This window comes from Pelophylax lessonae, assembly GCF_965119305.1.
Source record: "Pelophylax lessonae genome assembly, chromosome: 2".
In the NCBI taxonomy this organism is placed as follows: Eukaryota; Metazoa; Chordata; class Amphibia; order Anura; family Ranidae; genus Pelophylax; species Pelophylax lessonae.
In genome coordinates this window covers 178,116,535-178,129,275 of record NC_138769.1, presented here as the reverse complement: position 1 = coordinate 178,129,275, position 12,741 = coordinate 178,116,535, and the positions used below count along the sequence as shown (strand labels likewise).

The 12,741-nt window shown below is 42.5% G+C and overlaps 1 protein-coding gene across 1 annotated transcript in view; it reads right to left on the bottom strand.

Annotated features, from left to right (window-relative positions):
- Window positions 1–2,261: 2,261 nt before the first annotated feature.
- The window catches only part of POLA1 (DNA polymerase alpha 1, catalytic subunit), a 1,022,539-nt gene continuing 1,012,059 nt past the window's right edge, over window positions 2,262–12,741 (bottom strand). Inside the window, exon 37 of the mRNA XM_082247055.1 lies at window positions 2,262–2,966. Within this exon, the coding sequence (XP_082103181.1) occupies window positions 2,824–2,966 (143 nt within the window). The 3' untranslated portion in view covers window positions 2,262–2,823. The remainder of the gene's footprint in view (window positions 2,967–12,741) is intronic.

Below are 12,741 nucleotides of genomic sequence, written 5' to 3'. Positions count from 1 at the left end.
GGACACCTTTGTGTAAAAAAAAAAAAAAAAAAAAAAAAAAAAGCATTTTCATTTTCTTTACACATTTTCCAAATTTTGTGGAAAAAAAATCACATGTTCAAAAAAACTCATAATGCCTCTTATATTATGTGTTAAGGGTATTTGCTTTCCAAAATGGGGTAATTTTGTTGGTGTTTCCATTATCCTGCTGCTCCAGGGCCATCAAAAGTGTTATAGTCAGGAAATTATATGTTTCAGGCTCCTAGAATGGATGAAGGTGCTACTTGTATGTTGGGCCTCTGTATTTGGCCAGGCTGTGTAAATGTTTCACACATGTATCGCCAAATTCAGGAGTAGCAGAATGTATTTTGGGGTGTAGTTCCAAGTATACAGTGTGAGAAATAATAAAAAATCTTCATTTTGCAAAGGATTGTGGGAAAAAATTACTACTAAATTTAAGTCTTTTTTTTTTGATTGGTGCAAAAAAAAAAAAAAAAAATACCCAGCGATGATTAAATACCACCAAAAGAAAGCTCAATTTGTGTGAAAAAAAGACAACAATTTCATATGAGTACACTGTTGCATCACTGAGTAATTGTCATTCAAAATGTGAGCATTGAAAGCTGAAAATTGGTCTGGTTAGGGAGGGGGTATAAGTGCCCAGTGGGTAAGTGGTTAAGGTCATGCAGTGGCCTAGTCAATCTCCAGACCTTAATCCTATAAAAAAAAAATGTATGGAGGGAGCTCTGAAACTTTGAGTTGCCAAGCGACAGCCAAGAAACCTTAAGAATTTAGAGACGATATGTAAAAAAAAAAACAAAAGAGTGGACTAAAATCCCTCCTGAGATGTGTGCAAACCTGGTCACTAACTACTAAAAATGTCTTACCTCTGTGCTTGCAATCAAGGGTTTCTTCACCAAGCACTAAGTCATGTTTTGCTTGGGGATCAAATACATTTTGCTCACTGAAATGCAACTCAATTTATAACATTTGTATCATGTTTTTTCGGTTGATATTCTGTCTCTAGCATTTAAAATACGCCTATGATAAAAATGATAGACCCCTAATTTCTTTGTAAGTGAGCAAACTTACAAAATCTGCAGGAGATCAAATAATAATTTTCCCCACTGTAAAGAATGCTGTAAAAGGGGGGGGGGGGGGGGGCTGCCACAACTCAACAAAGAAGCACTTACCAAATCTATACTGCAGGGACTAGTAGGTCCAAACTTCCCCCCAACATGGTGGGCATGCCATGCAGGGCCTTGAGGGACTCAACTCCCCCTCCATTAGAATCAATGTACATACTATAGAGCACCTTGCCAGTGACATCACCAGGTACACTGTACATAGGTCAATGCCTGCAGAATCCAGCACCAAATCGCAGAAAATATGGCTGTTCTCACTCCTGTTTGCTGGGTCCAGGTACAGTTGTTTCTGGACTGCTGGCCATAGTGAACTATCTGCATAGGCCCACCCCAGATAGGGATGTAAAAAACAAGCCCAGAGATGCAGGGAAACATACATCACCGTCAAACTAGCACAAAACTGAGGCTTAGCAGGGTTATGCTTGGGCAGGGACTCATACTAATTTTTTTTGTTCATTCTCTTGAATGTGGAAGATTAAGCCATGAAGTAATAATTATGAACTCATCTATGTCCTGTGATGTACAACAAACAATGTTTACAGTATTTCCTGCAAGGGGATTTGTAAATTCCCACAGCCAACTGTGTGATTTACATACATTTCCCACACTGCAGTCAAGACAGGTGACTTGCCCTGATCAATTTAGCATCCTATGTTATCTCTCCACCTCCAGACTCCTTGAGTAGCAAGCTGACCCAGGAATCAGTGATGCTAACCAGGAGGTAGTAAAGCCATACTATTGATTTGCACAAATGTGTCTACCACAAGAATGGCTGTCCAAAATTACAAATCCATAGGTAGACATGACATGACAACAAACAGGTATTTCAATGTAGTTTTTAGCAGTCAGCCTGAAATTTCAAAATAATTTTGTTTACATGTACTGTGGTCAAAAGGATGTAGCAACTTCATACCATAAAAATGTTAAAATCAACTGTAAATGAAATCTGGTTATTCAGAAAACATCTTTATTTAGTTCACAGTATATAAAAACTTATTATGAAAAAAATCTCATTTTTGAAGGATAAAATACCAATATTCATTTTTGAATGCTTGAGAAAAACAGATAATGGAAAAACAGAAATGTATAAAAAAAAATTATAGACAAGTTTAGAAAAGGTAAACGTTCCTAAAAACTATACCAGCTGGAAATCCACTGAAATACATATTCTCCTAAAGTCTAGGCTATAGTTCTATGTTTTACACATTAAATGCCAGGAATAGCTGGAGTTTAGTGATTTTAATAATTAGTATGTTTGTGATGAGAATCTGATAAACTGTGAAAAGGCAAAACATTAGTGCTCCTACTGAGACCTCATGTAACCTTGTTTGCTGAAAGCACCTCCACTAAATACTGAACAGAAAAGTCGAGGATCACTTACACTGCAGCCCCTCTCACTGGGAATTATTCAATTAAACTAGCGGTCCTTTTATCTCTCAGGTCTCAATGGACAACTCTTTACAAAAGAAATAGAATGTGCAGTGACAGACATATTTATAGTCAGAAAACTGCGACATTTAAATTGTTACAATTACAGAATTACAAAAGTAATATCTAAACTTAACACCATAGCTGGATAGTAAAGAAAAGATTTCTCAATCTAAGCACCTAAGAAACAGAATCACTAGCTAAGGAAAAAAAAAAAGTCATGAAAAATGTGTCCATCTTAAAAGAAGACGACAATTTGTAAGATACAGCTCTACTTGATAGCGGCGAGGGTCTGAAATAGCTTGCTGAGATTCACTTCTGAGTAAGCGCTATGTGAGAGAGCTTGGTCAACAGTGTGCTTTAACTTCTTGTATGCCGTTTCTGCTTCTTGAAAGTGCTTCTTTTTCAGGTGCCCTGTTAGCAATATAAAGCAAACACATTATTTATATTGATTAAAGTTTGTTATTATTGAAATGCATAAAAAAGGAATACAACTTTTTACTGTAGCATAACGATACAAGAGTTTGCCAGAAAGTAAACCTTAAAGTGATATTAGAGGCTTGTTTTTTCATTTTTTTTCTTCAAAGAACAAACATGCCATACTCACCTGCTCTGTGAAGTGGTTTTAAACAGAGCAGCCTGGATCCTCCTCTTTTGTGTCCCCCGTAGGCAATCCAGGCCCCTCCCTCCTGCCCAGTTTCCCTACAGCAAGCAGCTTGCTGTGGTGGCAACCGAGCAGAGCAAAAAAAATCTCCTTTTGTGTTGCGAGTGTGGCCTGTCTGCTGGCCTTTATTTTTCACAACAATGCTTAAGGTCACCCCAAGCATTGTGTGGCGAAACCCTGCTTGCTTTGCAGCTTTTTCCTTCTTTATTTTCAATTTCCATGGACTACACATCCCATGTTTCCTTACTTGCAAGCATAGATTCCTGTAATTACTCCAGTAAAACTAGTAAGGCACATGCATACTTAGACTGGTCCAAGCTAGACTGATGTAACTATGCAAAAAAAGCTATGCCTAAACTTCAGATTTACCCCTTTATTACCCCGACCGCTCTCGGTCTGAGCCACAGGGTGACCATAGTCACATCATTGCTGATCATTCTGTTCAATGTTTTGATTGAAAGCATGTTTGCATGGAATCGAATGGTCCCCAGTAATACTCCACTCGCCATTTAATTCTCTTGCAACTTAGTGATTGAAACTGGGCTACAAATTGATATATTTCTATGAACTGTTCGTTTGCAAGTGTTTGTTTTTTCTTTTTATATGAAAGCCAGGGGCATAACTACAGGAGTTGCAATTGCAACTGGGCCCCATGTTCCAGGGGCCTGTGTGGCTCCCCTATACACCTGGATAGGAGGGGTGGCGGGGGCAGCATGTAGAGAAACCACTGTCCTATTTTTTCTCCTGTAGCGGAAGGAGGAAAATGGAGGAGATTGGTTCCTCTGTATGCTGCCCCTCCACTCCCCCATCCAGTTCACTTGTGTCCTGCAGTCTCTGGGCCCCCGTGTGCTTCCCTGGTCAACCCCCCCCCCCACTGTGCTCCCTCCCCTGCTGGCTGCTGCAGAGGATGTGTCACAATAGAGAACCAGGAAGGGGTCGGTAAATCTGTAATTTACCAGCTCCTTCCTTTTCTGAATGGACAGTCAGTCAAAGGGTTCCACTGCGGGACCGTAATAATGGGCCCTGCAACTAGAATAAAGGGCTTCAGGATAAGTGGGAAGAGCCCCAGGCTTAAAAGGGATCCGGGGGGACCTTCATGGTTTTTTTGCACCGGTGCCCTGAAGGTTCTAGTTACGCCTCTGATGAAAGCTGATATAAAGCTTCTTACTTGCAAGGTCATCTAGCAAGGTAACTAAAGTCTTTAAGCTGGTCAAACGACACCAGCTGCAGGTATATTTGGACGATCTGACAAATCAAATCTTAAAATCGTCTGCATGGCAATCATCACTTGGGAAACACTTCATGATGAAAAGCATGGTAAAAAAAGACCAACTGTATGCAGTAAATGACTTAAGTGCACTAAACAACGATTAGTACACAATAATAAAACAGATGAGAAAGGTGTGTGATTACAATGAAGAGTAGAAAGATCATTGCGCTAGATAGGTAGAACATCTGATGAGTCAGATTTGTAGTTAGCAAAAAAAGTGAACTACTAGGTAAACCAGGAATAAGTACAGATAAACAGAAGTCAAAAAGTATGAAAGTGATAATTTTTAGGCATCTTGCGCACGGCTCAGTACAGCTTTTTTTTTTCACTGATCTAGAACGCAGCCCATTGCTTACAATGTGCTTGTACACACAGGCAGTGTTCTTGAGTTTAAAAAAAAAAGTAAAATCTGCGTTCCCGATCAATATTTTGCGCCAGTTCATGCGAATCCACGCATATGAGCATAAAAGTAAATTCAATTTCCCTAGTAATGTATAAGTTCAAAGCATTATCTTCATGACAGTAGCAGTAAGTCAATGTACTAAAACTTTAAGAAAAGCTATTTCTAACCACTTGCAGACCAGGTGCCATAGTTATACTGTGGCAGGTTGACTCTGTTACGCAAAATTATGTACCTGTAGCAGTTAGTGGGGGCACGCGCATGCACCGATTGGCTAGAGGGGAGGCCAATCAGCAGGTCCGGCAGACGCGATGCCTGCTGGGCACCTGCGATTGCTCCCCTTGGAGACAGAACGACGGTCTGCCGAAGTAAACACTGCACACTGCTGTTCTGTCAGTGATGAACACAAGGATACCGTGTTCCTCCTATTTAGGAACACAGGTCTCTGTATTCATCCAGTGAGTACACACCCCACACAGTTATAAAACATCCCCATGGCACACATTTAACCCTTTGATAGCTCCAGGTTTTAACCCCTTTTCTGTCAGTGTCATTAGTAAAGTAACAATACATATTTTTGCACTGATTACTGCAGTAATGTCACTGGTCCCCTCAAAAGTGTCAGTTAGGTGTCTGTTCTGTCCGCCGCAATGTCGCAGTCCTGCTAAAAATCGTTGATCGCCATTACTAGTAAAAATAAATAAATAAAAATGACAAATCATTCCCCTATTTTGTAGATGTGATAATTTTTGCGCACATCAATCAATATACACTTATTGGGATTTTTTTTTTTTTACCAAAAATATGAAGCAGATTACATATTGGCCTAAATTGATGCAAAAAAATAGTTTTTTTATTTATTTTTTTGGGAATGTTTTATAGCATAAAGTAAAAAAAATTGATTTTTGACTTCCCATAAAATCCATTTCTCTGATGTTGATTGACGGGCACAGCTCCTGTGTCCTCTTAACAATTGGGTCATACTGCCCCCTACAGGAGTAGGGCACTAGGCAGGAAAAAGCTTGACTACGCCTATGGGCAGTTCCGGGGGAATACACCCACTCTCAGCTTTAGGCACTCAGTTTTTGTTACAAGCAGTGTCAGAAGAATGTTAACTCCAGAGGGGTGGGTGCGGTGTCTGTCAATGATCAGAAAAATGTATTTTACGGCAAGTCGAAAATACCATTTTCTCTTTCTTTGATGGACACAGCTCCTGATTCTTCTTAACCATTGGACATCCCAAAGCAGTGTTAAAAACAATACACCCTCAAAGAAGACCAGGTACTCTAAACCACAGCCTGAAAAACCTTGCGGCCAAAAGAAGCATCCACAGATGCCAACACATCCATATAAAAACATTGTAAAAGTGTGCACCGATGACCAGGTGGCCGCCTTGCAAACCTGCGTCACTGACGGATAATGACGGAAAGCCCAGGAGGCACTAGGTGCCCTAATAGAATTAATGAAGAATTACAGGGAAAGGAGGAATATGACACTTGATGAAATAGGCCCACCCCTATATCTTTCTGATCCATCTGGAAATGGTCAAAGAGGAAGCGGACAACCCTTTGTGAGGTCCACCTTAGCACAATAGAGAGTCTGACTTCCTAAAAGACTCCGTAACTGCGAGGTACACCCTAATTGCCCGGATCACATCCAAGTCAATTTCCTTAGGATGTTTAGGCCTGGGACACAGAGAAGGCAACACAATGTTTTCAGTCAAATGAAAGTCAGAGACCACCTTAGGAAGGAATGACGGACAGGGGCAAAGCACAACCTTATCCTTGTGAATCATCATAAGGTGAACGACAGGATAACTCCGCCAGTTCTGACACTACGCACAGAGGTGAAAGCCACCAAAAAAGGCCACCTTCTGGGACACCATAAGCAGGATAAAGCTCCCGAATATTTTCAAAGGAAGGCTTCTGTAGAGCTAAAAACACCAAGTTAAGATCCCAGGGTGCCTACAGAGCTCGTACTGAAGGAGCCAAATGTCAGACACCCTGAATAAAAGGTACGCACCATGGAGTGTGTGGCCAAAAGGTTGTTGGGGAAAAAAAACCGCCAAAGCCAATACCTGGCCCTTGATGGTACTCAAGGCCAATTGCTGTTCAACCCCCCATTTAAGGAAGGTTAAGATTAAATCCACCGGAGGATGAACCCCAAGAGACTCAAACCAAGTAATGTGTGTCTTCCATGTACAACGGTAGATCTTCCTAGAAGTAGATTTCCTAGCTTTCAACAGGGTGGGAATCACCGACCCAGACAAACCTCTATCGTTCAGCACCTGGCCTTCAATAGCCAACCTGTCAAAACCAGCGACTGTAAAGCAGGATGGAAGATTGGTCCTTGCGACAGCAGATCCACCTTGAGAGGAAGTCTCCGAGCATCGGCGACCAGCCGTACCAGATCAACCTGGAAACCGACTAGAGCGCTACAGGTGGGACCGTCCACTCAAGGCAAAAATGCTTAGGAACCACTGCGTTTTGGACAACGCACTGTTTTGACAGTGACCCACCAATGGACCACGTACTGGACCCCGCAAAAGGCTGGCAAAATAGGAAATAGCCCCATGTAAGTCATCTGCCATGACGCGGACGAGCAGGCAGGGTACCCTGATGGTCCCGCAGCGCTAAAAAGGGCCAGGTGTTCCACATAATAATGGCAGCAAGGCTGTCTTTAAAAAATTAACCGCCCCCACAGCACCACCCCTTCCAAGGGTCACGTCAAACTGACCGCATGGGCCTAGCAGGCCGCAGCCTAAATTTTCCTGGAGGCCCAGCCTTAAGTGCACGGATCAGAGTCTGGTAGATGCCCAAAGAAAGAGTGGGGGCTTTAGCCAAACTCATAACCCCACCCCGGGGGGGGGGGGGGGGGTCAAAAGAAAAAAAATTGCCAGGACCAGAGATACCAGCAAGTAACTAGGTCCTTACTCCAGACTTGGCAGAAAAAAACCAAGTGCCTATAGCTGAGAGTGGGTGTATACCCCCTGGGACTGTCCATAGGAGTAGTTGAACTTTTTCCTGCCTAGTGTCCTACTCCTGCAGGGGGCAGTATAACCCAATGGTTAAGATGAATCAGGAGCTGTGTCCTTCAATGAACGAAAGCAAAAAAAAAAAAAAAAAAAAAAAAAAAATATATATATATATATATATATATATATATATATATTTTTTTTTTTTTTTTGACATAACTGTCACTTTTTTTTGTTTATAGCGCAAAAAAACAAAGAAGTGATCAAATACCACCAAAAGAAAGCTCTATTTGCAGGAAAAAAATAGGACATCAATTTTATTTGGGTACAGCGTCGTACGACTGCGTAATTGTCAGTTAAAATAATGCAGTGCTGTATCACAAAAAAATGGCCTGGTCATTAAGGGGGTAAAACCTTCCGGTCCTTAAGTGGTTAAGTATTTTATTTTTCAACCAATATAATTAAGTATGGTGTTTACTAGTGTCATTCAGTTTGAGAAGTAGAGGATCGTGAATGCGGCCCTCAACACTCCCAGAGTGCTGAGGGCCACACAATTGCAGCCCATTTTCCGGCGCTGAGGTACACTGTGTCAAGTTAATTTCAAAATCAAGGAGCTGTACCACCAAAAATGTGTAGTTGCAATAACCCCACAGCACTGGTGTCAGTTTAACTATTGGTGGCCAGTGGGAGTCTTCTTGCACACACACACATCCCAACCCATGCATTGGTGGTGTTAACTCCCACCTTGCATTGCTGGTCAGTGATGGTGCTGTTAATCCCTTATTCTCTGCATTGGTGGTCAATGGAAGTGCTGTTAACCCAGCCCCCCCCCCCGTTGCCCCCATACACACACCCACCCTCCTTGGTAGCTGGTGTTTGTCCTAAAGTACAAGCAGAATGAAAGGAGAAAGAGTGCACAAGTGCACAGACAGGCAGAAACGATGCCTCTTGACAGTACTACAGGTGTCAGTGCTGAAAAACACAGTGGTGGAACCAGCCTAGGACGCCAAGTTTAGGGAACACACACAAAGTGCCAGTGGGCATGTATTGGGCACCAGAGGTTTCCAAGTTAAAGTTCAACTCCAGATATTTGTGTGTGTATACACCAATCCTGATTCCCCGTCAAGGCATGGACTTCACTAGACCTTCGAAGCTATGCTGTAGCTGGCACCAAGCCATCAGTAGCAGATTTTTGCAAGTCCTGTAAGTTGCAAGGTGGGGCCTCTGTGAATCGGACTTGTTTTTTTAAGCACATCCCATTCTGGCTCATCCCTTTCACAAGACATTGGCTAATCAAGCCTGCCCTGACTGTTCTCTAATTAAAAAGGTTATCCAGATATTCCATTATAGGGATGTCCTGAGAGTAATTCATAACAAGAATTGGGGATCTGAACCTGGCATGGTGCCCACCATAGTAATGGCAGGGGAAAGGCAGTGTAGAACTGGCCATAACGGATTTCTTTGACGCAGTTTGTCAGCTAAAACATGTATTGCAATATTTGTGAACTAAATATCCCCGTTTTTCATTGCATAGTTTGCTGAAAAGGGTGTAGCAGTGTGCAGAGGGTCCATCCAGAAATTGTAGTCGTAATGTGGTGTATATCTATATTTTCTCAAGAATTGGGGCTAGTTACCTGGGAGAAATCCTGAGGTGCAGTGGAGAGACCAAAGTTGAGGGCACCAATCTAACAGTGCTGTGCGTCCATTCCAAAACGCAGGCATTGATGTGCCAAGAAGAAAAGTAGGTATTCTTGATGTCTACGTAGGCAGGAGGGTCTTCTGGTTGGAGAAAACCATACCCCAACTGGCAGATTTTATGCAGAGTTTTTGTACACAGAGAAAGGTGTCGAGTGCCTTAAAACCCAGCATGTCTTCTTTAGCTTCAGGAAATATGAACAATAAATCCTCTGGAATCTTTCCCTTTCTGGGAGTGGTTAGGACCCCTCAAGAGAGGGGCGCTGTACCTGAGTAACATGGATATCCATCAATCTTTGTGGGGATACTGGCAAGTTGGACAACATGAAGCAGGGGGAAGGCAATTCCAGATTTTTAGACTGTGGATACAACCTTCTGGACCTAGGTGTCTGGAATATCACAAGTCCAGATAGCCAGAAAATATCAACAGACGTCCTCCTCACTTTGACATGCTGGGGCACCCACTATCGTGAAAAGGGTTCTCAGATTTTGTGGAATTGAGGGTTCAAGACTTCCAGCAGAAATGATTTCCAAGCTTTGAGTTAGAGGCCTGAGAGAAACCAAAAGAACTTTTCTTATTCTCTGAAATAGAGGGCTTTCCAGATTAAGATTAACTTTTTCTGGGGCACATTTTCACAGTGACCTCCTTTATAAAGGATTAGCCAAAGAGGTGCTTCCCATCAAAGGGCATTTGCAAGAGGCGTTTCTTTCATTGAGGTTTAACAGACCATTAATTGAGCTTAAAATTGTAGTAATGTCCAATTTTTAACCTGTACGCCTATACGGGTAAGCCTATAATAAGGCTTACTGTAGGTACAGTAAATATCTCCTGCACTCTGAAGGGACGGCATACTTGTGCCGTCCTTTTAGAGCTCCGCACTGCGGCCATGAATCCCGCGTGCATGCACGGGAGTGAAAACTTCACGGCTTGGCCATTCATACAGCGGAAGCTCGCAAACCCGTAAGGAAGACCAGGTGAAGATGAAAGCAGCGGTGACAGTGCACCGCGAGGGCATGGTTTTAAGGTAAGTATGCAATAATGTGCAAGTATGCGGTGCATACTAGCACATTATAACATTAACTTATAGGTGGACTCTTTTTTTATGGACATTACTACCACTTGTGCCATCCTTTTAGAGCTCCGCACTGCGGCCATGAATCCCGCGTGCATGCACGGGAGTGAAAACTTCACAGCTCGGCCATTCATATAGCCGGAGCCCGCAAACCCGTAAGAAAGACCAGGTGAAGATGAAAGCAGTGGTGACAGTGCACCGCAGAGGCATGGTTTTAAGGTAAGTATGCAAGAGGGACTGGCAGGAACACAAGGTACTTCCCACAAGGAAGCAATATAAAGAACAGGATATCTTTTCATCCTAAAGAAACAAATACAGAGGCACCGCTAAATGCACACTGTGTCAAGCTAGATCTAGGCGCTATTGGGCTATTTTCGTCATAGCGCATGCTCCAAAATGTGTCACGAGTTGATGATGTCACTGGCGCAGGATTTGCGGTCCACACTTGCGTTCCAGCCCTCACTTCCGTCAGTCTCCACCTTTCCTCCTCGGATGATGGGTGGACACCTACAGAGGGGATAGAGGGAAGACGACTTGCTACACCAGCTGGAAGCTTCCAAATCCTATCGTCCAGGACGACACACATGAAAAATGTGAGCTTTTAATCAGCTTGTCATTCACTATTAAAAGTACATTTACAGTCTGCATTTAGAGGCGCCTCTGTATTTGTGTCTTTTTCATGTTTGGGAAAATCGCTTCTGTCATTCCTCCTTTGCTGATGGCTGCCTAAGAACTTGTGGACTTATTCTCTAGTGGTGGCCCAAAATTTCTGGACACTAAGTTTTACTAAGGCTTTTTTCTACTATTCATTGCCCATGAACCAGCGCCAATCCATCTGTATCTGTGTTGCTATATCTTTTCATACAAGTACATGGAGCAGGTACATATCAGGAATATGAAAGGTTGGGTTTATATTATTTAAGGGTCCTCCACATGTGTATGGACAGAGGACCCATTCTGAATATTTGTATAAAAATATCTGCTAGCCCCTCAAAACCAGAGTAGGGCCACAGGCATGAGTTACAGTTGTTGGACAGAGTGCGCCATCAGGATAGATCCAGGATCCCAAGATTTGCCCATGGACCAGACACTATCAGGATTTGGCAACAATGACAGGTTGCAGGACAGGGTTTGCAGGGGAGAATGAGGCCTTGGAAAAGGCTTCCAGCCTTTTATCCATAGGGTCTTAAACATTGGGATGTTTTCTACAGGGACAGTTAGAGTCTTGTTAATAAGGGAACTGGTTTGGTCCACTCTTAAGAATTTCTCCTTGATACGATATTGCTGGGCAAAGCGTTTGGGAGGAGCAAAGAGTTTATCTGGTTTAGGCCAATCACTTTAAAACAAAGACTGCAAAAGGGAATGAACTAGTAAAGTCCTAGTAGGATGTGGGCTTTTTAGTAGATCCCTGGCTGTTAACTTTAGGCATAGCTGACACAGGTAGCTCCGAGTCTAGGGAAGTCCAGAATATGTTAAGGACCAATATGATGACCTTAAAATCTGGCGTTGTCTGGAGACAGACTCCTCCTGTTCGTGCTCCTCAAATAAGGATATGGCACATATCTCCTCATCCTAAGTTGACAGAAAAAGCTGCAGAACCAGGAAAATCAGAGATACCGTGCCTTGAAAAAGTATTCATACACCTTGAAATTTTTTTCATGTTATAACCAAAAACGTAAATGTATTTTATTGGGATTTTATATGATAGACCAACACAAAGTGGCACATAATTGTGAAGCGAAAAGAAAATGATAAATTGTTTTGACTGGGCCATTCTAACACACTATAATCTAATCCATTCCATGTTAGCTCTGGCTATATGTTTAGGGTCTTTTGTCCTGCTGGAAGGTGAACCTCCGCCCCAAGTCTTTTCAGACTCTAAAAGGTTTTCTTCTAAGATTGCCCTGTATTTGGCTCCATCCATCTTCCCTTTAACTCTGACCAGCTTCCCTGTTCCTGCTGAAAAAAGCATCACCACAACATGATGCTGCCACCACCATGTTTCACGGTGGAGATGGTGTGTTCAGGGTGATGTGTAATGTCAGTTTTCCGCCACACATAGCTTTTAGTTTTTAGGCGAAAAAGTACAATTTTGGTCTCTTATGAGCAGAGC